This window comes from Onychomys torridus, chromosome 3 (assembly GCF_903995425.1).
Source record: "Onychomys torridus chromosome 3, mOncTor1.1, whole genome shotgun sequence".
NCBI classification, from domain to species: Eukaryota; Metazoa; Chordata; class Mammalia; order Rodentia; family Cricetidae; genus Onychomys; species Onychomys torridus.
In genome coordinates, this window is record NC_050445.1 from 139,798,418 (window position 1) to 139,823,296 (window position 24,879).

Sequence of the window (24,879 nt, forward strand, 5' to 3'; positions counted from 1 at the left end):
CTGAGTTTTACTTCCTTTCCTAATTTCATAATCTCAACCTTTTGAGATATTTAGGCCAATCACACTTAATATACTCCTTAATATATTTATATTTTAAACCTACCATTTTATTATTTGTTTCTTCTTTGTTCCTGATTTTTTTCAATTTTTAATTTAGTATATTTTATTATTCCATTTTATCTCCAAGAATGGCCCATTAGTAAGGTCTAACATTAACATATTTTACTTATTCTCTAGGGCTTACAAAAACATTTTAAAGCATTACATTCTATTTTTAAATATACAACTTCATACCCTTCATACAGCACCTTCCAAGAATATTTCTGTTTCCTTCCTTTAACTGTCCATTTTTGCTGTCATATGGTTTATTTATGCACACACTACAAATACCACAATCCATTGTCACTATATTGCTTTACCACATGCTCTAAACCTTCTTTCTCTGTCATTTTCCCCCTCTAGTACCATCTTCAGTCTCCATTTCTCACTTGTCCTATGAACTCTTGATGCTGTCGATTAGCTCTGTATCTGTTTGTGCACTACTCTTGCCTTTGGGAGGGTTAAATGATCATAGAGACAATTAGTACTCTAAACTGGATTCCAGAAATCCAACATTAGCTCCCCTTGGGGACAATGTTACCCACATTGAGAAAGCATGCTTCAGATAGTGAATTAAAGTTCATGGAGATTAAAAATAAGAATGCTTTTTATTTATCATTCTTTTTACCATTTCTAGTACTTTCTATCTTGTGTAGATCCATATTTCTGCTTGGATCATATTCATTTTGCCCAAAGAGATCCTTCAACATTTTTTTGTAGGGCAGCTTTGTTGGCAGTGAATTAAGCTTTTGATTGCTGCCGTATTTGGGTTTTGCCTTCGTTTTTGAAAGACATTTTCTTTATGTGTAGTATTCTAGGTTAGCAGGTTTTTTTTCTTTACATACTTTGAAGTTGTCACTCTCTTTGGCTTTCACAGTTTCTGCTAAGGAATTGGCTGCAGTCCCATCTGAGAATTTCCCTCTGTATTTAGTGTGCCTGTTCATCCAGCATGTTTAAAGATCTTTCTATCTTTGGTTCTCATCAGTTCACTGTGCTGGGCCTGGGGAGGTGGCTGCTCATTGCTTTCATGCTCATTCAGCTTGGAATTTTGTGACTTTGATCTGTGTTTTATTGTCCTTTATGACTTTTGAAAACTCTTAGCTATATAAGTTATCCATTCAAATATTCAATCAATTCTCATTTATAGTGTGACCCTACTTACATGTACGATAGGCCCCTTCATACTGCCTTACAATTTAAAATATATTTGTTCATTTACTTGTTTGTTTGAGGTAGGTGGGTGGGTTTGTAGACATGTCCACGTGGGGATCATAGGCCAACTTTCAGGAATTTGTTTGCTCTTACCATGTGCTTTCTAAGTATCCAACTCAAGTTGCTGGAATTGGTGGCAAGCACGCTTACCACTGAGCCATCTAACTGGCTTTGTGCTTAGCTTTTGATTGTTAGGTAGCTTTCTTTACTTTTATTTTTCTTTATATTTGGTCCATATTTTCTGGTAAACTATTCTTTAGTATATTTTTATAATTATTATGAGTAATGATCTTTTCATTGTTAGTATCCAAGTCAACTTTGGTGTCATTAATTGGCTTATTTCTCAACAATAAGACTTTAGTTTTTGTGTATCTCATAATTTTTTCAGAATACCAGGCATCCTGTTGGAAAGGAATATAACCCAAGATGAGCAGTGTTTCTACCCAGAAACAAAGATGCTCTTTTGCCAGGCCGTTAGTGAAGGGGCGAGTGAGAGCCTGACAAGTTTGCTTTTGTCTCTTTAAGACTCCAGAAGCTTCAGGTACCATCAGCAATACCCTGCTATGATGGCATGCTTTGTGGTCTCCATCTCTGTTGCTGTGGTAAAACACAGACTAAAAGCAACGTAGGGAAGGGAAGACTTTGGCTTACCTTCTGGGTCACAGTAAAGCATGGAGGGAATTTGGAGCACACAAATCACATAAGGACTTGTAGCAGAAACAAGGGAAGGACACTGCTTGTTGGATTGTTTGCAGGTTCATGCTCAGCTATAAACCCCAGAGCCACCTGCCTAGGGATGGTACCAACCAAAGTGGTCCAGGCCCTCCTACATCAATGAATAATTAAGACAATCCCCCACTGACATGCCCACAGGCCAATCAGATGTGGGCAATTCCTTAATCAAAGCTCTCAGATGACCCTAGGCTGAGCCAAGCAGACATCTAAACATAACTATGACACTCAGTGTAGAACCTGAGTTCTGAAGGTTTGTCCCCATTGTTCTTTTGCCACCCTCAGTTTGTGGGGATCCTTTCACCAGTATCAGTGATATATCATGTAAGACGAATTGCTAAACGGCCTTATTAATAAAAAATGTAGAGCCAGATATTGGGGAGAAACTGGGAGATCTGAGAAGCAGAAAGAAGCCAGCTGTGTTCTTACCACTTGGAAATCCTCAGCCGGAGAGACCTACTTCCCTTCCTCTCTCTGCCTAGCTACATCACTTCCTGTCTGTCTGTACAGACCTCCAGACCTCCATGGTTAGTGTTGGGATTAAAGGCATGTGCCACCATGCCTGGCTCTGTTCCCAGTGTGGCCTTGAACTCACCGAGATTCAGATGGATCTCGCCTCCTGAATGCTAGGATTAAAGGTGTGTGCTACCATTGCCTGACTTCTATGTTTAATACAGTGGCTGGCTTTTTCCTCTGATCCTCACACAAGCTTTATTAGGGTACACAGATAAAATATCACCACAGTGTCTCTCCTTGCTTTGGCTTCTTCTCCGCAGCAATGAAACTTTGGTTCATGTTACTCCACACTAACTTCAAATGGGGCTGAGGAGTGAGGAGAGGGAAAGTGTGCTTCTCACTTGACCCATCCTCAATCCTGGGTAGTCTCTGGGTACTGGCGGCACTCATCCTCAGCCTTGTTGTGGTCAAGCTACACCTTTGCTTGGGATTATTGAGTGAAAGGGAGGTTCAGTCTTCTTTGGTAGGAACAGATTCATAATTCATACTTTTGTGTTTTCTGGAATGAAGACAATTCCCAACAATACCACTGAAGACAATAGGTTTTATGTGTGGTCTTTCCATGACTTTAGATCTTTGCCCGAGTCCTAGGGTCAAGTTCCTACACTAGTTTTTATTTTTATTTATTTTTTTTATTTGAAGGAGAGATAGTCTTGGGAATAGATGGAATTTTACACCTGTGTGCATCTAAAGATACTCCATCTAGTCTTCTACCTTGCCTGTCATCTTGCTAGTGACCACTAGTATGGAGTCTATAAAAAGATCTCACAGGTGTGTATAAGCTGTTCTGTGTCTGGAATTGCCAGAATATTCTGTGTTACACATGTCCTTACATGTTACACATGTTCTCAGTCTTCTAGAATTAAACAACAACAGCAACAACAACAACAACAACAACAAACTATTCCTTCTTCCTGCTCTGACGACTGTTTAGTCTGCCCATGCTGGCTCAAGTCTAAAGTTATGCACACGTCCCATCTTTCCTCAGACATGTTGTCATATTTTAAAATTGAGTTTTCTTGCTTCCTTTGAAACTTCAGTTTTTTTTGAGGATAATTTGAAATTTATTTTTCTCTTAGGTATTAATCCCGACTGCAGTTTCCCCTCTCTATTCTCTGCCTCCCATCCCACCCTGTCCACTCCTCCTGTTTCTCTTCGGAAAGGGGCAGACCCCCCATCTTACTTAAACTTCAGACTTTTGATGGGTGCAACAGAAGTATTATCAGATTATCTTCATTTCTCCCAAGGCAGTGGAAACTATGTTCACCTGCAACTGTCTGAACAGTAACTGCAAACCAGCCTTTGGAAGTGGGTTTGTAATTCTCGGTACCACCCTTCTCACCTGTGAAGTTTGCTGTCCAAGTGGAGACAGGAGGTTTCTTGCCTGTGCTGTGTGCTGGATGCTTGTGAGAAATGGAATTTGTTGATTCTTTGCAGATATTTTTCTCTTAGAGTTTCACGATCAATATTTATTCTTTTGTTTTGTTTTGTTTTCTACTTTTTATTTATCCTTCGTGTCTTTCACATCATGCATCTCCATCCCATTCATTTCCAATCCCTCCACATCCACCCTCTGCCCTTGCAGCCTCCCCCAAATAAATAAAATAAAATAAAATTTAAGAGAAAAAAGAGAGAGAGAAAGAGAAGGAAAAAATCCGTCTTTGTCATTGAAGCTACAGTGGGACATGGTGAGTCACGCAGTAAATCCTTTTATCCGTATATCTTTACTTGCAAGTGTTCATTGCAAAGAGTCATTGGTCTGGTTCGAGGCCTCTGGCTTCTGCTACACTATCAATGCTGGGCCCTCTCTGAAATTCCTCTTGGTTATCCTGCTGTTGCCATGTTTTATGGAAATCCTGTGACTTTGGCTCTGCAGACCAGTCCATTCATGTGCTCCAGCAGATTACCTATGGAGTGGATGTTGGGGCTGACCAACACATAATCCTGGTTCTGGGCCTGGGTAGTTGCAGGGTTGGTTAGTCCACCACCTATTCCTTGCTCTCACCAAAAGAGTGAGTTCACCTGCATTGTCCTGGTGAGTTTACTGCTTGCAGTGATGAGCAAGGGGCAGGGCCAGTTCTTCTGCTTTCTGGTCCTCAGAGTTGGATCTCCCACATCTACACCTTCAGGGTTAGCTCTACTGTGTATTGTCCATGTATGGCATAGGGCCCACTCTCCTGAGTGCTGCAGCTAATGAGGGGCAGGACCAGCTCTCCCACTCTTATAACCACAGGCCAGCTCTCCCACCCATCTCAGGTGTTGATGGGGAGGCATCTCTCCCCCACTCATGCCACCAAATGACAGATAGGTAATAAGGACAGCTCTCTCATGCTCACGTCTTTGGGGCTGGCTCACCCACACCTCTGTCAATGGGATTGGCTCTATTGACAAGAGATGCAGGGCCTGTTCTCCAAGTGTTGCTGCTAGTAGGGGACAGGGGCAGCTCTCCCCCACCTATGCCACTACATGACAGATAAGTAATCGGGACAGCTCTCCCATGCTTACAACTTCAGGGTTGGCTCACCCACACCTCTGTCAGTTGAGTTGGCTCTATTGTTCTCCCCATGGGGATGCAGGGCCTGCTCTCCTAAGCGTTGTAGCTGGTGGTGTGCAGGGGCAACTCTTGTGGCTTTCTGACCTCAGGGCCAGCTCTCCCATTTGCCTCAGGAATTGATGGGTGCAGTGGGAGCATCTCTCCCCTGCCCATTCTGCCACATGACAGATGAGTAATGGGGACAACTCTCCCATGCTCACAACTTCAGGGTCAATATTTATTCTAGTGAAATGCCTTGTGATACTTGGCTAAGTTTAAAGTGAAGATAAAAAGATATAGATAGTAATTTTCTTTTAAAGAAAAAAAATCACTTTTTATTATAAAATAATTAACAAAGCCAAAAAGTTAAAATACAGACACAAATGAAGTGACATCATCATGATTGGCAGAATGTAAGGCCTCCCACAGAAGCACAGATTTAACAGCCATCTACAGGTAAAATATGCTTTTATTGGAGCTCTGAGATTTACACAAGAGTTTATAACACTTACTTGCATTGGGAAGGTAGATCTATGCCCTCTGGAGATGGAACAACCAGCCATGTCCCTGCTAGAAATTTGTCCAACTGTGGACTTAGAAGCAGCCTTGAATTGTGGACTTAGAACCAGCCTTGTCCATATATGGACCCAGTGACAGCCTAACCTTTACAATCACAGGTGCAAAAGTAGCTCAACTTGTGTTCACAGCCAAAAGGAGCCCTATTTATGCCTCGACTATTATGATCTTTTACAAACACTTGGAAACTTCATAGAAAATCTCACTCTCTAACAGAACTATAAGCAACACTACTTGTCCATGGGACCCAAAGACAGTCCCATCTTCACACAGATTCCATAGCAATCCATGCATCCATGAACTAACAATCGCATGTACTCCTGAACCCTGAAAGTGGGCCATTCTGACCATAGACTCTGTCAGTGGATGCATCCATAGAGCATGGTAGCAGATCCACTTTTAAAATTTGGCTTAAGTATAACAACCCATTCCCAAATCTCTTGCCTACAGATTCTGGCCATACACACATCCACAGACCATAGTAGCAGATCCACTTTCATGACTTGGCTTAGCTTTATCAACACATTCCTAGCTGTCTTACCTATAGACTCTAGCAGCTGATCCATCCATAACCTACCAGCATGACTGATGAAGAGTTTCACCAGATGAAACTAACAAGTAAGAACCAGAAGTGACTACTTTCCAAATGCACAGACAGCCAAGTCAAGGCTCCAAAGATCATGCATCCATGACACGCACTGAAAGAACCAGATAAAGTTCCAGTAACTGAGTTTAAAGAAACTGAGATCACAACCTGCTCAGCAGATAATTAACAATAATAACCTGAAAGAATCTTAAGCCAGGTAGGAATATAGGTGGAGAGAACTTGAGTCAGAAGTGAATAAAGGACCAAAATATATGGGAAAATGAAAATGATTAAAAATGAGTTTATTTTTAAAAAGCATGCTTTTCTGTGGGTTGAACAGTGTCTGTCTAAAATGATAATATACTGTGGTGGTATTGTGTTCCCCAAAATATTGTGCACCCTAATAAACTTATCTGGGGTCAGAGAACAGAACAGCCACTAGATATAGAAGCCAGAAAATGGTGGCACTCACGCCTTTAATCCTAGCATTCCAGAGGCAGAGATCTGTCTGGATCTCTGTGAGTTCAAAGCTAGGCGTGGTAACAAGAGCCTTTAGTCCAGGAAGTGATGAAAGAAAGCAGAAAGGTATTTAAGGCGTGAGGATAAGAAACTAGAGCTGGTTAAGCTTTTTGGCTTTTGAGCAGCACAGTTCAGCTGAGATCCATTTGGATGAGGACTCAGAGGCTTCCAGTCTGAGGAAACAGGATCAGCTGAGGAATTGGCAAGGTGAGGTAGCTGTGGCTTGCTCTGCTTCTCTGATCTTCCAGCATTCACCCCAATACCTGGATTCAGGTTTGATTTCATTAATAAGATCTTTTAAGATTCATGCTACAATGCACTATTCATGTTGGTGAGGATTCTGAAACTGGCAATATACTTTTAGTTTGCTATTAGGGCTGGGTTCTTTCTTGTAGCTATCTACTTCCACAAACGGCCAAGGCTGATGTGTATATGTGAGTCATATGGAATGCACTCCATCTCAGCAAAGATCAGTTGATTTTTGTGTGTGTGCAGAGGTCCCTTCCTCTGTAGCCTCCATCCCTTTGAATTCATTACAAAGAGAGTATTTTTGCCAATCTATTTTGAGTCATAGAACAAAAAGAAATATGGGGAGTATATGATGTTTCTAATATGTGTTTCATTTTCTTTTCTTTCTTGGTTTTCCAGGAAGTATTTTGGAGAGAAAATTGGGCTGTATTTTGCTTGGCTGGGGCTGTATACATCATTCCTTATCCCATCTTCTGTCATTGGGGTGATCGTGTTTCTTTATGGATGTGCAACAATTGAAGAGGATATTCCCAGGTAAGTCACTTTTAGAGACAAGGCTCCATTCCCATATGGTCATAGCTTGGACTTTTGCCCCACTTGTGAGTACATTTCACACACCTCTTTCCAAAGTCCTCCCTCTCTGTCCCACATCCCTTCCCACACATATAACTTCCCTCCAGAGTTGATCTGGGAGCTGCAGGTTTGGGGAATGGCTGCAGAGCCACTGGTTCTCATGGTCCTCTTCCATTCCTCATCAGTCTGCTCCCTGGGGCTGCTGCCTGATATGACCAGCAAATAAAACCCAGTGAAAGGAATCATGCGAGATAAATGGTTTTGCCCCTTAACTTCACAGCATTTGCTTTCTGGCTTCCCATAAAACTCAAGTCAGAGTATGTACAGTATCAATGGATAAAAGTCATGTACTGTAGCAACAGAATGCTGTAAGAAGTGGCTGCAAGGAAGGGCTAAGCTATGGTTCAGAAAGTCAGAACTGCAGGACATGACAGACCACATGGTAGGGCTTATGCAGAGCCAAGACTGAACAACGGCTAATCCTTGTGGGAAAGAGAAGGTCTATGAAGAACAAAAGTACTTACCCATTGCTGGTGACATTATACATGAACTGTGTGACCAATCCAATCTCAGCATCACTTGGGATGCTGATGCAGGAGGATTTCTAGGATATTGAAGCCAGGCTGGAGTTATATAGTGAATTTGAAGTCATCTGAAGGTATAGAATGAGAACCTACCAGGAACAACCACAACAAAGTTTAGAAAAACAACTCACTGCCACTAACAACCACAAAAAGTATGAAACCTAAAACAACACCAAGAACCTACATGGCCAAGCAGTTCATATTCTGAGCCATCTTCTAGTATTATGTATTAGAGTTAAAAGTTCCTTTGGCTCAGTTTGTCTTAGTTGGAGATGGGACCCCTCATGGCAGTGGTACTCAGTCAGTTCTGTAGCAATATGATGTATTGTCAGTAGCAAGATGAATTGAGGATACCAGGGAGAGAATGTGAATGTCCACTGTGGTTGGATGTGGTAGTGGGGGTTGTGATGGCCATCCTGAAGAAAGGGGGAAACTGGACTTGTTGAGGAAATGGTGTTCCCTAGTGAGAAGAACCAGGAGGCTGGTCTTGCCACACTTACTCTGTAGAGATGGTCTTATAAAGCAAGACAGAGCTAGCTCTGCCATTGTGCAGAGCAAATCTAAGTAAGTCAGTGTAAGAGACAAGAGTTGAGGTTTCTGACTGGAAATGACCATGGCCTGCATATGCTGTGAAGCTGTGTCTATGCAGAAGCATGTGTACCACATATGCACACGCATACTCACATATGTGTGGGAATATACACACATGTAAGGTGGGTGCATTGTTATCATTGCTATATGCCACAGCACCTGCCAGCATGTTGTGTTCTGTCCCTTATGAAGAGCAACCCAATGGTTGCTCTTGAATGAAGAAGAGTTGGACAGTGTATTAGTCACTTTTCTCACTGTTGTGAAAGAAGAGCTGTAAAAGGCAGCTTAGGGAAGGCTTGTTGTAACTCATGGTTCGAAAGGGAACTGTCCATCACGGTGGCAGGAACTTGAGGTAGCTGATCACATCATGTCTACAATCTGGAAGCAGAGAGCAATGGATGCTGGTGCTCACACTATGTTCTTGTGTTCTTTCTGTTCAGTCCAGGACCTAAACCTACTGAATGTTACCTACATTCAGGGTGGGTCTTTCCTCTTCAGTTAAATCTTTCTGAAAAGGTCCTCACAGACATGCTCACAGATCTGTCTTCTACACAACCCTAAACCCAGCCAGGTTGATAATAAACATTAACCATCACAATAAGATAGGATAAAATGAAATGACATATTAATGTTCTTTACAGGCAGGAAGGACAAATGCCCACTGTGCTATATTTGCATGTAGTTATGTATTTGGATTTTCATCCTGCAGTCACATATAATTTTACATTGTCAGTCATAGTGAAAAAGCTTGAAATCAATGGACATCTGATTGAAATCCTGGTGGTTGATTTTCAGAGTCAAGAGAAAGTGTTTGAAATCCAGAAAGAGGTAAATAATAGAAAACTTGTTTCTGTGGTTTTTGAACGAGGACTGCTTTTGTTTTGTTCTTTATTTTTAGTGATAGCCATCAGACTCAGGCAACACACAAGGTAGATGCACCTGCCACTGAGCTGCATCCTGGTCCCAAAGACCTGCTCTTAAAATTGAATTGCATATCCATCAGAAGTCCAGGTTCTAGGGGCTGCATGAACCACACATAACCACTCCTGGTCAACAGAGGGATTTTCTCTAAATCCTAATAGTGAATTTAGACAAAATCATACCCCTTAAGCTTTTTTCACAATGCTTGAGCATGATTAAACACTTTCACTGTTCTTGTGTTATGGATTCACATTAATTGTACAAACTAATGCATTTTATTATGGCAGTTTCACATGCACATACACACACCTCACGCTTTGACTGTCTACTTGTCTTATTTCCCTCCCATCTCCACCTGGAACCCTTCCTTCCTAACTATCCTGTTTTCAGGACACCTCTCTTCTTGTTTGTTTCTGAATAAGAGTAACTCGTGCCATACTGGCTTGTAGATGCCTGACTTCTTTCTGAGGGACTGACATTTGTGTTTGCATTGCAGTTGTTTGTGGTTTTTATTTGCTTCCTAGTCAGCATTCTGAGTGTAATGTGTCCTGGGGAGGTTTTGTCTAATCCTGTCTATCTGGGACTCTAAATGTATCTTGTGATTTTGTGTCCACTGCTTTCCCTAGATATGGGAAATTTGATATGTTTTCATTGAATTCTTTTTCTGTGTCTTTAGTTTTTGTCTCAGCTCCTTATTCTTCATTAAGGCTTCTTAGATTTGGTGTCTTGATCAATTGCACACACACACACACACACACACACACACACACACACACAAGTGATGTAGATGGACTATGTGATAGTTTTAGTACTATTTTGTTTTTTATTTGTGTTATGAACACTTGTTACTTTGCATGTGTGCACATGTGCGTACAGTACATGTGTATTGTGTATGTATGTGTGTGTGGGGGGGGGGCTTGTGCCTGAGAGTCCAGAAGAGGGCACCAGATCTCCTGGAGCTGGATTTACTGGTTTTTTTGTTTGTTTTGTTTTGTTTTGTTTTTGTTTTTGTTTTTTTTTTGTTTTTTGTTTTTTTTTGTTTTTTGTTTTTTTTTTTTTAAACCAACCTAACCTGAGCACTGGGAACTGAACTGGGGTCTTCTGGAAGAGCAGCAAAAGCTCAGATCATTGAGCCATCTCTCCAGGCCCAGTCAGTATCTTTGTCTCCCATATGTTTTCCTTTAGTTGTTGCTTTTTAAATTCACTGTTGAATTTTTGGTTTTTTGAAAGAGACCTCAGTCTAGGCAATCTTAAACTCTCCATGTCAGAAGATGAATTTGAAGTCCATGGTGTTGAAACTGCACTTGAATTGGAGAAAACATAAGCTCTGGGGGACACCAGACCAAAAAGACACTAAGTTCCGTCATTCTTTGCAAGATATGCAGTGGCGTAATAGCCTCCTTTCTGCCGCCATTTTGATGGTCAAGATTGTCTTCGTTTCCTTTTGTTTATGTTGGCTTTGGGCTTGTTGACTTCAGTCTTTCAGACTCCACTCTTTGCACTGTTTCAGTCTGGCTCCCAGCTCATCTCTGCTTCCATCCTCAGCATGTCTTTTCTGTCGATAATTCGGAGTTCGATTTGTCCCTCTTTTTTTAGGGCCTTGAGACACATGATTATGTTATTTACTTAAGGTTTATCTGTTTTTATACCACAGGCATGCATAGCCAGAAACTTCCTTCTAAATTTTGCTTTTACTGTCTCTCAGATTCTTGGTTTTTCTGGGCTGTTTTTCCATTTTCATTTGCTGATAGAAATTTTTAAGTTTTTCCGATTATCACTTCGATGACCTAATGCTTACTCAAAAGTATATTTTTCAATCCCCATGTGTTGCTACAATATTTGAAGTTCCCCTTGCTGTTGATTATAGTTTCAATCTACTATCATCTGCTAAGAAAACACACTATTTGGGGATTGCTTTAGACATTGTTAATTTTGGTAACAAGCTGGGATTCACTATGTTCTGATTCTGAAACATTTTTGTTTTTAAAGTTGTATAGTCCTAGCACTTTGCAAAGGTCAGGGGAACTTAATGGCTCTTTATTCTGTTTCCCCGGCACTCAGGTTTTCTACAACTCTATTGCAGTTCAAAGCCAGAGAAGTTACACCAGTCATGGGAAACTGTAATTACTTTTATTCCTCAGCGTTTGATACAAGATATTTGAACAGTAATACTTCTACATGTTCATAGTATACCTAGAGAATGCTGCTTTGGAGAGATCAATTTCTTTTGCTAAGTACTTACATGGTGGGGAAAACTGGAATTCAAAAACCAGCTGATTAATTTAAAACATTTTGGAAAAGGAAGCCAGTTACTTCAGCTCTGAGGCTGTAGGGTCAGATGTTTTGTCTGGATCTCCTGGGAAACGGCCTGTTTATATCCCCCTGGCTTTATACTAGCAGGTCTTGTGGCTCCAAGTGTGCTTATTCATTCACTTTCAAGACCCTCATTTGCTTTAGGGTCTTGATTTGGCTGATTGGCAGGCCATTTATCAGCCTTCCTAGCTTTTCTAGAAAGAAATGATAGATTGGAGAATAACCACTCGATTTATAGCCATGATTACTTCTCACTAGAAATCTGGATATTTTTTATGAAGCTGGTGCATAAATCAGAAATGATTTCCATCTTGAGTGGGCTTCATCATCTTTCAACTTGTCCACAAACAGCCTGTTTCAAGACATACAGTCCCTTTAATGCTGTTCCAGTATTAAATTTCCCTAAAATTCTCTTAAATTGCTTGTATTAAAACCCCCAGGACATATCAAGCATTCTGACTTCAAATTCAAACATTTCAAGAAGAATCCATGCTACCGTTTTGTACAAATAATTGACAGATGCCTGCATTTGAATTTTTTAAAGTAGTAATTGGCAGAGTGCATTATTTAAAGTGCTTTGCACCACATTGGTTGATAATCTTAATAATCTTTCACTCCTGGCCTTCTGGCATTGATGAGATTTAGACAAAATTAGACTGAGTGGGATTGTATCTCCCTGGCATGTAAGTATATAAAACAAGACAAGCAGAAGTCTCAGATGCACACACATGAAGGGCAGTGTGAGGGACCTATGCTCTTAGACAGGGCTGCAGATCAGAGCTCGTTGCTTGAATTGACAAAGACACATTATTTTCTGTGTAAATCTGTTTTCTTCTCTGAGAGTCACAACACTTTCTAACTATGTAGTGATGGTTTATGTGACTCAGAAGGTTGAAATTAATTTAATTTTATTTTTCCCAGTTTAATTTTCCAGTTTCATAAGATTTAAAGAAGTGGGACCAGCACTGGATATATTGCTAAGATATCACCACTTAATAATTCTGCTGTGAGCAAGTCATGCTTATTGACACTTGCCAATGGGAAGCTCAGCAGCAAGTGAATGGAGGAAGGATATTCCTCCTCAGAGACCCAGGGTTTCCATTCCCTGACACAGAAGGCTTTTCCCTCCTGGGGACTTAACCCATTAAAGACAAGCTGAAGGGCTGGAGGGATGGCTCAGTGGTTTAGAGCACTGACTGCTCTTCCAGAGGTCCTGGGTTCAATTTCAGGCACAAGACAGCTCATATCTGTCTGTAACTTTAGTTCCAGGGAATCTGGCACCCTCACACAAATATACATGTAGGCAAAACACCAACACACATAAAATAAATAAATAATTTTTTTTAAAGGACAGAAGCTGGGATACTATAGAAACTGACAGTCCCTGGTAAATCTCCCACCCTCCAACTGCCTTATGAAGGGGAAGTTGGCAGGGGCATCCTTGGCTTCCTGGGTTCCTTGGAAGCTCTTGCTCTACTCACAGGCTAAGAGAACTCTCCAGGGACAGTGGCCTCCCCTGTAAGCTGTGCTATCCAACATCCCTGCTGCCTCTTCTGTAGTGGTCACATCTGTGGGCTACCTCTTTAGCATCATGGCCCCAGCTGAGGGGTGAGAAAGGCCAATGCCTTATTTCACAAAGTCCTGAGCTCTCCACCCTTTCTTCCTGAACTACACATCTAACTATTCACCTATGTCCCTGCAGGGAATACTATACACAATAGCAATGAGTTCATTTTTTCTACCAGTATTTGGTAATAGAAGAATATTAAGGAAGTCATCTAGGGCTGTAATTCCTTGATTATTATTTGTAAATGTACATATGAGTCTTAACTTATTAGATCCAGCATTACTTAATGAACTGTGAATATATTCATCAGTCTATTAAATAGAAATATATTTACAATGGGTTAGGACACAGGCCATTAGAATCACTTGGCTCATGCTTCTTTCTCAGTCTAGTCCTTGGAAGGATTTACCTTGCTTTTCATTCTTCCTAATCCTGTTTCATGGTTGTCATAATTCTTAGTAGGTTGAGATTATTAGTTTCTGTTGCATGAATGGCTTACAGGCACTGGTAGTGGAAGAGTACTTCTTACACAGTTCTGAGCATTCCCCCTCACCTACTTCTTCCAGGGCACTGATTCTCAACCTGAGCATTGCGACCCCTTTGGGGGCTCGCCTATCAGATACTTACATTATGATTCAGAACAGTAGGAAAATAACAGTTGTGAAGTAGCAATGAAATAATCTTACAGTTGGGGGTCATCACAACATGAGGAGCTGTATTAAAGGGTCGCAGTGTTAGGAAGGTTGAGGACCACTGCTTTAGAGGATAAAGCTTGTTGCTGGTCCTGTCATATGCTCATGTTTGTTTCTGCTTGGGACCAGGTCACACATTTGTGAGGCAGCCCAGTAGAACATAAGAAACATCCTGTACTCGAGGAAGGAATGAAACCCAACCTCAATGTGGTGCTTTATTCATAGTTGTGTGTGTCTCCCACCAACCATACAGATGTAGCACATCCTGATTCTCAGGCATCATTCAGTACACACGACTCAGAGATGATCGTTAACATTCTGGGCAGTGTGCAGCGGTTGAGAGATACCTACCTCAGAAGATGGCTCATTCATTCTTTGCTACCATTTGATAACAGTAAACACAGCCCTAACCCATCAACCCCTGTCACTGCAGCAAAGAGATGTGTGACCACCAGAATGCCTTTACCATGTGTCCCCTGTGTGACAAGTCCTGTGACTATTGGAACCTCAGCTCAGCCTGTGGGACTGCACGAGCCAGCCATCTATTTGACAATCCGGCCACTGTCTTCTTTTCCATCTTCATGGCTCTGTGGGGTAAGTTGTCATCGCAGGATCTGCTCAATAGGGACTGTCTTTAACAGGTACAGTGGCCAGGATGAAGGCCAGAGCCTTCAATTTATTTACTTCAGTATATTTTCTTCATACTCGAAGAAGTGTTTTAAGTACAATACCTTTTTCTTCTTTGGTGATATGCGTGAAGAGAAATAGGAATACCCTTGATGGCTCTCCATGTTTTCTCTCAGAGGAGGAATGTTGACTAGACACCGGCCTCACATATGACTTACAAGGATCTTGAACATGTACGTGTTGTAAAACCTGCTGGCAACCCATAAGGCACCTGGCACTTTTCCTTAGCCATATGAAACCGTAGAGGCTGCAGTACAGAGTTAGAATGCTGGTGTGCTGCCATGGTGGGGGACAGTTGGTGTTAAGATAGGCTCCCATGCTATTTTCTGCACCCCATGAGTGTGGACTATGGAGATTTTATTTAATGTAAAATGATGTTTTCAATATTCTCACTGAAGGTATTTGTGAAAGAAATAACCAACAATTCCTTCATTTCCCCATTCCTGTCTTCTCCCTGGAGCATCAGCATAGTTAACTTGCTCTGCACCCTACTCATCTGAACACACACACACACACACACACACACACACACACACACACACACACACTGTTCTTATAAATGGGACCCCCTCCCCAATAGCACCTGGTCAGTTTGGAACGACACAGCCCTGTGCATTTAAAAAGAGCCCAAGTCAACATGTTTCAGTCTGTGTTATTATCACATGGTTTGTACTCACTGGTGAAAGCGCAGGACTTCCCCCATCCACTGGATCAAAGTTCAGTAGGACCATAATCCTGCTGCAAAGGCCACTTGATTTACCCCCACCTCTGCAGGGGCTGGAGGACCTGCCATGGATGCCCCTGAGTCATAGGTTCCTAAAAGATAAGGAACGGAGGAGGAGGGCAAGGGGAGGAAGAGAGAGAGAGGCAGGGGAGGAGGAAAAGGAGGGGGAGGAACCTGTTCTCAGTAGCATCCAGGGAAGCAGACCACAGATTTCTCCCATTCTCTGTGGGAATCTCTTCTTGGTCCAGACAAAGCTTGTCTGGAAAGATTCTGTATTTCTAGGTTTCCACCAAATGCCTCCAGAGGGCGCTCTAGTTTTTAGTCTCAGGGGACTCCCAGAAGTACCTGGGCAGCTCTTCCAGATAGCAGCATACAGGAGGAGATGGAACTTTTATGACTTGTCAGTCAGCAGAACAAAGTAAAGACCAGCTTGCTGCCTGGAAAGCCATGGGCACCAGTGCCTCCCACCAAGCACAGCCTGGGTAACTACCCTGAGATCCCCTCGAACCAATCTGGAACCCAGACTACATACTCAGTTTTGGATTTAGTGCAAACCAAGTTCCTATTCATTTGCTTGTTGATACTGTCACCATGAAGTAGCCATCACTTTGAGGCCTGGGCTCAGGGTCTCCCATGAACTTTCTTGAGACACACCACTCCTTGAAGCAAGGTGGGTTCCCAGCTACATTTCACAGTCTCAGGCCCCAACCATTGCCTATGGTCTGTACTCAATAACTTCAGTAAACAGAGTCTCAACAATTTATTACCCCTATCCCTGGAAAGTACATAGAGGTGGGATTGTATTGGGGCTTCCCAGTTTAGGGCAGTTTTATTTTCCTTTTTTAGCAGCCTTACTGTGCTTTATGTGATTATGTACTTAGGTGCAGCAGCCAAAAGCCTTAGGCATAATTGCCTACAAATTACAATTAAAAATTATAGTAATGCCTCTCATTACCATGATTATAATGATTAGTGGTGCAGTGTCAGATGGCCCAGGCTTGCCAGGAATGGGCTGAAAAGAAGCAGTTCTGAGCAGAGAGAGAGAGTCAGGTCAGGTGATAGTGAGAATAGTGTTTGAAGATGCCTGCATCATAAAGACACTAGTCTGCAGATCCCAGCCTGTCAGAGTATGTGCCCAGACTCCTGCAGATCTAGCCTTAGACTGCAGTGGGAGAGGATGTTTTATCAGCAGTGACAAAGAGCTCACAGCTCTGAAGAGAGACAGAGAAGGCTCTGCTAAGGAAGGCTTAGGCAAGTCTTCAAAACATCTTGGTTCTGTTCCTTGTCAGCTGTGGGTCCCAAAGCCAGCAAATACAGACCTGGCTCTGTCCACAGTTACTAATGTTTCCTAAAGTCAATGCTCTTAGCCAAGGTGGTGCCTGGTTACTTTGGCCTTGGTGTTGAAGCTGTGTCCTCACCTATAAACTGGGTGAAATAACACCCCCTGTAGTATTCCTGTGACAATGGGTAAGACTGTGTGCCAAGCATTGATGTGGCACTTGGAAAGTGAGCTGAGTGTGATGGCACTCTTTCTTTTCCATCACCTGCATGGCACCTCTGCTCATTATTCCCTGGCTTCTCTTCTGCACACTCACAGCCTGCCCTCCCTTTGTCCATGGAGAGGCTAGTTGATCAGCACACCAAATCCTGCCCTGTGTGTATCCTCTTCAGGCACTGTGAAGGGTGACAGGACAGTGTCCCCAGGCCAATGTCAGTCTCAGGAGTAAGATGCACTCACAGGAAAACAAAACACCTCAAGTTCAAGGGAGAAAACTACACATCACAGCAGCATGATGTAGCTGCAAGTAAATAAAGGTAGCTTGAGTAGCTGTGCATTCAGCCAGCACAGGATTATGCTTCGTTCTGGAATGTGCCTGAGTTAAACAGGGCTATTTCGGGATCTCAGGGAGAGTTTTCAACCCTGTTAGAGCACCATAGACCTGAAATGGCAGCCAGAAATCCAGCATGGTGTGCAGTGAGGGCCACCTGGCTGGCATCTTGGACAGTACAGAGCTAGAGGGATGGCTCTGGGGAATGTCCCATCCCTTCCTTTTCCAGATGCCGTGACCATAACCAAGGTAGGATTATGGAGGAAGAGTGACATGGACTAGGTCAGGATGGGATGAAAGAGGAACTTGGAGGGTGAGGTGGGAGATGGGATAATTCACACAAGTTGAAGATGGAGGGGACTGGAAGATGAGTAAGCAGCAAAGCAGGCATGAGGCACACTGGCAAATGATGGAAGAGGTCCAGATAGAAGGTCTGGGCCAGACACACACATCTTAGTACCCAGAGAAAGCTGAGAGCTTAAAGATCCAGGAATTAAGTCAGGGGAATTCATTTTCCCTCTGCCCATCCCATTTTCATTGCTGGAATCCATCGTTAGAACCCAACTCTGATGCCCTCTCCAGCAGCTAGCATTCCTTGCTGGATGCCCACAACTTTTTGTCAGGGTTGTTCCAAAGGCCGTGGTTGCTTTGTGCCATAACAAAGAGCAAATCCATCTAACCTAGATCACAATGCCTAAAGGGTTCTGTTCACTGCAGATGCTTTAGTGTGGACTGGTTATTTCATTAAAAATTAGAAGTCGCCCGGTGCTTGCTCCAAACACAAGAGGTATTAAGAAAGCGAGAGCGAGGCTTTATAAGTTGGGTAGGGAGAAGCAAGAGGGATGACTAAGCTGCGGGCAGAGATGATCTGCACAGGCAAGATGAGGCTTATGAAGAGTCTACAGACCCTGGTGTAAGCCGGCTTCTCATTCAACTTCAAGGACGGGGCATTTGTTTGAGCTTGTGGTTTCTGAGGTTTGAGCCCACAGTTGGCTGGCTCCATTGCTTTGGACCTGAAAGGAAAATGTCATGGTAATAGGAGTGTGTGATGAAAGTGTCTCATCTCACAGTGACCATCAAGCAAGGATAAAAAGGAGGAGGGGACCTGGGGATAAAATATTGTCCTTATGGGTATACCCAAGAGACCCATTTCCTCCAACTAGATCCCATCTCTTAAGTTTTTATCACCTTTTGATAAATCTTAACATTATGAACTCATCAATGGTCTAATTCACTAATGAGAACTGAGCCCCTATGATCCAGTCATCTCCCAAAAGTCCACCAATGAGCAATCAAGTCTTTATCATGTAGCTTTGGGGTGATAATTTAGATACAAACTATAATTTCCTTCCAGTTTTATTTTCCTTATCCTACAAAATTTCTCTCATTTCTTGGCATCAGTATCCTTTTCCTCCAGAATCTGGAAGTGAGAAAAAGTTCATGCATCCTTTTAATATAATCATATGTGATCATATGTGATTATATTAATATGATAATATGAGCATCAATAAAGACCACACACCCAAAATAGCCCCTTAGGACTATATTGTTCAGTGATCTTATAACTGTCTACACATACACCCTATTACATTCATATGAAGACAAGATTGCCTGTTGATGCATTTCTCAGAATGGTTCCCCCTTCATAAGTGACTGTGTATCTGTAGGCACTCAGGGATATGGAGTGTTCTGAGTAGCTCCAAGCAGAAAGCCATGGGGTGCAATGCTTCAACAAGAGCTCCTGAGTTGGAATTCTGTAAGTGTGTGTCCCACCTGCACTGGTAAACCCAAAGGCTACCCAGACTCCATTCTTCATAAACAATTGAATGCTTTCCTTCTTTTAAAGCTACCATGTTTCTGGAAAACTGGAAGAGACTGCAGATGCGGCTGGGTTACTTCTGGGACCTGACTGGGATAGAAGAGGAAGAAGTGAGTCCCCTTGCACACTTCCCTGGGCCCTTGCTTTTCTCTGATCCTAGAACTAGATGCCCTGAAGTAAGATAGTCACTTAAAGTGTGCTGTCTCATCAGCTGTTACTGGCTGGGTCTCTCATGGTTTGTTGACTATGTCATGGTTTATAAGCACTAAGGGGAGTTCAGATGCTTCCTTCAGGGGTTCAGACTCTTCCTTTGAGTTGTTGAGGTGTAGGGCTTGGAGATGGAAAGAGGGCCAGTAGCTTAATTTGGAGAAGAGATGGCACAAGGTTCACAAACAAGTGGCAATAAGTAACTTTGATACCAAGAAGCCAGAGAAAAATGAATCATTGGTTTAGAGCTGGGACTTGTCAGAATGCCTGTGAGCCTATAGAACATCAAGGTGGGGGAGGTATGGGAGGTATAGATGAAGGTTGCTGGGCTAACTAACAAAGAAAGATCCACCAAGTCACTTTGGCAGGATTCAGTAGACTGTGAATTGAGAAAAAGAGCAAAGGGCAAAGGGTAGATTCCTTCAGATTCTAATTCTAGGTGGGGAGCATGGGTAGATAATATTGAAGGCTTACTTTTTTTTTTTACATACCTTACTTTTCAGCTCTTTTGAGAATTAGCACACTAGCCATGAATCTAATAAGCTGAGCATTATAATTTATAAGAGTTACTAATACTGAATGTTGCTCATGAGCTAAAGAAAAACAAAAACATAAAGCTCTAGTGTGCTGCCCAGGTGAGGTGTACACCTTTGGTAAGGGGTAGGGCCATCTTTTCTGAGTGTAAGAGGTGGGTAACTCTCCCCTGAAGGGTGGGACAGGACCAGCTTTCCTGCTGCAGTATCCAGTGAGGGGCAGGGCCAGCTATCCCAGGGCCCATGAAGGGGAAATATGGTTTTAAGGGCTGGGGATGTAACTCAATAGCAGGTCACTTGTTTGGTATGCCCCATTGTGGGATCTAGGAGTTTGAAAATTTGCTGAATTTTAATGGACAAAAGAGAGAATAAGGGGCACCCCCAAGAAGGAATCAGCAATCATGACCCTGATCTGGCAGGCTAGGGGTATATATCAATAATAGCAAGATGCCTTGAAAGGTCTGAGGAGTAGAGAAGACAGGGATCAGGAGCTAGTGAGGGACAAAGGAACCAGTACCATCTGGTGGCCAGAGCAGGGTTGACATTGATTGTTATCTGTGTCTCCTGGGAAGGAGTGGAGGACAGTTAGACAAGGTGTGTGTGACTAGCATAGGAGTCCTGGGGTTTATATAAATTAATGTATATAGAGGTGTATTTAATTTACATTCCAGTGAGTGATGTGGATATTAGTTGAGTATTGGGGAGAGAAAGGGAGGTGTCCTAGAAGGCCAGGAATGTTTTCCCCAGTTGCAGGGATCCTCTCAGCATGCTCTTTCCCCTGTGATATTCTCCAGGAAACACTCACCTTCTCAGGGGAAGGATGGAGCTGATACACACACAGGCCACAGTCCATTTACCTTCTGTCCCTCCTACATGGGGTGTTCTCAACATGGAGAAGTAGAATAGGCAGGATGGAGCAAGTCCAGTTTATAATCTGGGGTACCAATAGACAAAGGGTAGAGTTTACATTCTTATGAGGGTCAGGAGGTGGGTGAGCAACCAACCCCTAGGGCCAGCCTACAGGGCCAGTACAGGGTGGGTGTCCTTGTGGACCGACCGGAGAATGCCTTTGCATCCAGTGTCTTGTCCTTCTGTCCTGACTCACCTCAGATCATCTGAATCTGGCTTGAAGCCTTCATCCAGGCCAGATACTGAGGAGGCTTCCAGATGGAAACAGCTTCTGGGGAGACTATGGATTCATGGAATTTGGCATCAGATTAGCCATCTATGCTTGGGGATTATTACATTGATCTGCTTGTGGCTGAATGTGGGCTAGATTCTGCTCTGCTCATGAGATTATCTGCCCAGCTTTTGAGGGAGTCTGTAACCTCATCAGGTCAGCTTGGCTGCAGAAAGGGATAGCCTTGCTTGATCTGCCTCAGCTGAATAAAGGACAACTGGGCTCTGTGTGTCAAAAGGCTGGGCTTCTTCTAAATGGACCAATGAAGTTTGAGCTTGGGTGAGGTGGGCCACAGCTCCAGCCATTGTGAGTTTAGAGATGGGTTGGAATCATCCTGCTGGCCATCAAGGGAGAGCCTGGGAGTCTCCTTTAGTCTCTTTACAGGAGACATGAGGAGAAAAGCTCCTGGGGCTTGACAAGGTTTAGAACACACATTCTGGCACTTGATAGATGGTATTGCGGCAGCTTTCAATCATGATCTTCCATTGGAATAATGAAGAAGCAAAGTGAAGGGATGTCAGTGGCCAGGGTGGAAAACTTCAGTCCACATTTCCCAAACTATTTCAGCAGCATCCTGACTGTTACAGCCAGAAGCTGATCTGTGGAAAATGATGAGCTGAAGAATATTAGAGAAGTGTCTTTAGTGGAGCGCTTTCTAGAACTTTCGGTATGCTCACCTAGAGTCTCAGAAGGATGATTTCTTGGGAGAGTTTATCCTGGAAGTCTTTTTTCAGCTGAAACTCTCTTGGAGTACACCTTAGGGAATGCTGTGCTAGAGAATGGAGAATGGTGGAAGCCGAACTGAAGTGAGCTTCAGCTACATTTAGAGATTTTTATGCATTCTGCATGGTGAGAAACGCTGTCACTGTGAGAAACACAAAAGAATACAGAACAGACTGCCAGTCCTTTGGAAGAGAACAAGACTCTGACATGGGCACAGCCAGAGAAAAAGGACAAAATGTGTGAATGGCTACAGTGTGCCTAGAGTGTGTGGTGTAAGCTATAAACTCTGGGAAATTGGAGAACTTGGCTAGATACATTGCAGAGACAGACTTGTGGAAGGGGTGGGCCCAGTGTACCTTAGAAGACTGTGTTATGGCGGAGGGCCTGCAAAAGCACTGAATGATATTAACCTGCCATGATATACTATGCTCTTTAATCATTGGTAGTTTCTCCAATGCCACAGTTTGTCAGGAAAACCAGAGTAGCCAGGTATCTCACAAGTTGGCCTCTAGTGTCTCTGACATATGGGTGGTAACAAAGAAGTGTGTGCTTCCGGAAACAGCAGAACCTGCTGTCATCTGAATCTGTGCTTTAGCGGTCTGACACCAAATTCCATGAATTGGAAGAATCTCCCTAGAAGCTGGTTCTATTTGGAAGTTTCCTTAGGAGCTGTGCTTAGAAAACAAATGGGAACATGAAATCCTCCCACCTTAGGAATTCATCTTGGAGCTAGCCACTGTGGGAAGGCCTGTCAAGAGAGGCCTGTTGCCCACTTCTAAGTCCCCTTTGAAGTGAGCTGTGAATCTTCCTGGCCCAGTGTCTGTAGTGATCTGACTTGACTCATTGGGAGCTCTTTCCCACGCCTGGTGAGTGATAATCTAGGTTGGATTGGCAGAGTAGCCAAATGATGTCTCCTGAGTATTTGCTGTTGTATTAACCAGTGAGTTATTCACCTATGCTATGTAGTTGGGTCCAGGCAATGAGTTTTAAGATTCTCCCATGACCACTTTGGCTTTGATGTTTATTGGCTACCATTTTAGCCTTCAGAATCATGGAACAGAGAAGTATTGTTGCTTACCCAAACTCCCAGCTGTGGGGTACAACTCTTTCCAGGAGGGTCTGGGCTCCTTGCAAGTGAGCTTGAGGCATGAGGAGAGTGGGGGGTGGGGCAGTGCTATTCCTCTCCTTTTGTCAGTTTGTTCTACAAAACATAGAGCGTCTTGTTGTATCAGCTGCCAGGTTAACATCTTCTCTCTCCTTTCTCAACACCGGCACCAACCCCAGGAGCGTTCCCAGGTTTGGTTCTCAGTGTGACAATAAGTGTTGTGTGTCTCATTTCTCCCTGCAGCATTGTGTTCTTGGTATAGAGTCCTTGTAACTGTGTCATGTGGCAAATCATGTCTGATAGTGTCCATGCCTAAACCCAGTTTGATGTATACTTATGGTGTCTGGTTCTGATCCACAGGCCCAGGTCACTCTCCTCCTGTTTACTAACTCTGGTACTGACTCTTTGGTGTAGGAGCACTCCCGGCCTGAGTATGAAACCAAAGTGCGAGAGAAACTGTTAAAGGAGAGCGGCAAGTCGGCGGTTCAGAAACTGGATGCGAATTCACCTGTGGATGATGAGGTGAGAGGCTATGCTCATGGCTCTTTCTGGTCTTTGTGGGTGCTGGTTGCTGTGCTATTTGGGGACCTTAGTGGTGAGACACTGGCTATGAAAAGGAGTGACTGTGGACAGGATGGAATGAGAACTTGATGTTGCCATCATCCAGTAGTTGGAGTCCCTGGGAAACAGGCTGTCATGGTACTAGATCCATGGAGGTCCTTGTGGAACTGTGTGGACAAAATGGAAGGGCACGTTGGAGAAGAGAGAACCCATTTTGAGACTGTCTTCTGTGATCAGCATTACCTAAGTACCTATTACCATGTCAAGCCCTACACAGCTGCTAACTTCCCCTGGATCCTTGTTCCCCACCAGCCACTGGCCTAGGTTCACTCTATTCATATTTATTCTCATGATAAATCTGAAAAGCTGGTAAAAAAATGCTATTTAAAAAAGAGCTCATGAAGGAAAGTTATATCTAAAGATTATATCAGTGGCTAGAAATCACACAGCCAATACATTTAGCTATGTCAGGAGTTATAACCTTTGTCTCTGCATTTAACCATCCTGACACACTGTCCTCAGAATAAATGCACTTGAGAAATCAAAGGATAAAGCAGGAAACAGTTCTTAGGTCCCACTGAGGCAAAAGCATGCCTGTATTTGCTTGAGTGACTCACATGATATTCCATACATTTCATTCTTCTGGGTGGGCCACAAGGATGAATGCGATGTTCTTTGGGTTTAAGGAATTGCTGCCATTTGTAAATACTTATGGTGTGTGTATGTATGTTCTCTTGGCAGTACCTGTCTCTGAGTGCAACCCTGCTTTTAAATCAAGATTGTATGTTTATGTCTTTCCTAAATCCCATTTCTGAAAAAAAAAAAATCAACAAGAGTGAAAATCTGTTGTTTTTCAATGTGTCTTTTCTTCATCCTGGATATGAATTCAAATTTTATTATATTTTGCATTCTTTAAGTTGCAACCATTCATGTTAACATGCAAATTTATGCAAATACCAAAACAGAAGAATGTGGTGTTTTTGAGCCCAGAATACTAGCGGTTTTTTTTTTTTTTTTTTTTTTAAGAGAAAATAAGACTTAAATAGAAGGGGGCGGGGACCTGTGTGTGTTTTTTTTCTCCTCTAAACTAAGTCCAAGAATACCAATTAGTCAGAGAAATGATGAATATTGTCTTAGAAAAGGCTGACGGTCACTGCCATCAAAGTGTATATTCTATGTTCCGTCAGCTTCCACAACTCCATGGAACTTTCTTCCTCTACCCTAGGACAACATACAATGGGTGACCTT

At 42.8% G+C, this 24,879-nt stretch overlaps 1 protein-coding gene across 5 annotated transcripts in view; it reads left to right on the top strand.

Moving 5' to 3' along the window:
* Ano2 (anoctamin 2) overlaps window positions 1-24,879 on the top strand; it is a 340,730-nt gene that overhangs the window by 165,398 nt on the left and 150,453 nt on the right. For 4 of the 5 annotated variants that reach the window (XM_036182061.1, XM_036182063.1, XM_036182064.1 and 1 more), the window contains 5 exons: window positions 7,422-7,556; window positions 14,697-14,857; window positions 19,350-19,432; window positions 23,250-23,261; window positions 23,485-23,592. In XM_036182061.1, the coding sequence (XP_036037954.1) occupies window positions 7,422-7,556; window positions 14,697-14,857; window positions 19,350-19,432; window positions 23,250-23,261; window positions 23,485-23,592 (499 nt within the window). The remainder of the gene's footprint in view (window positions 1-7,421; window positions 7,557-14,696; window positions 14,858-19,349; window positions 19,433-23,249; window positions 23,262-23,484; window positions 23,593-24,879) is intronic. The other variant, XM_036182066.1, reaches the window with a different exon arrangement.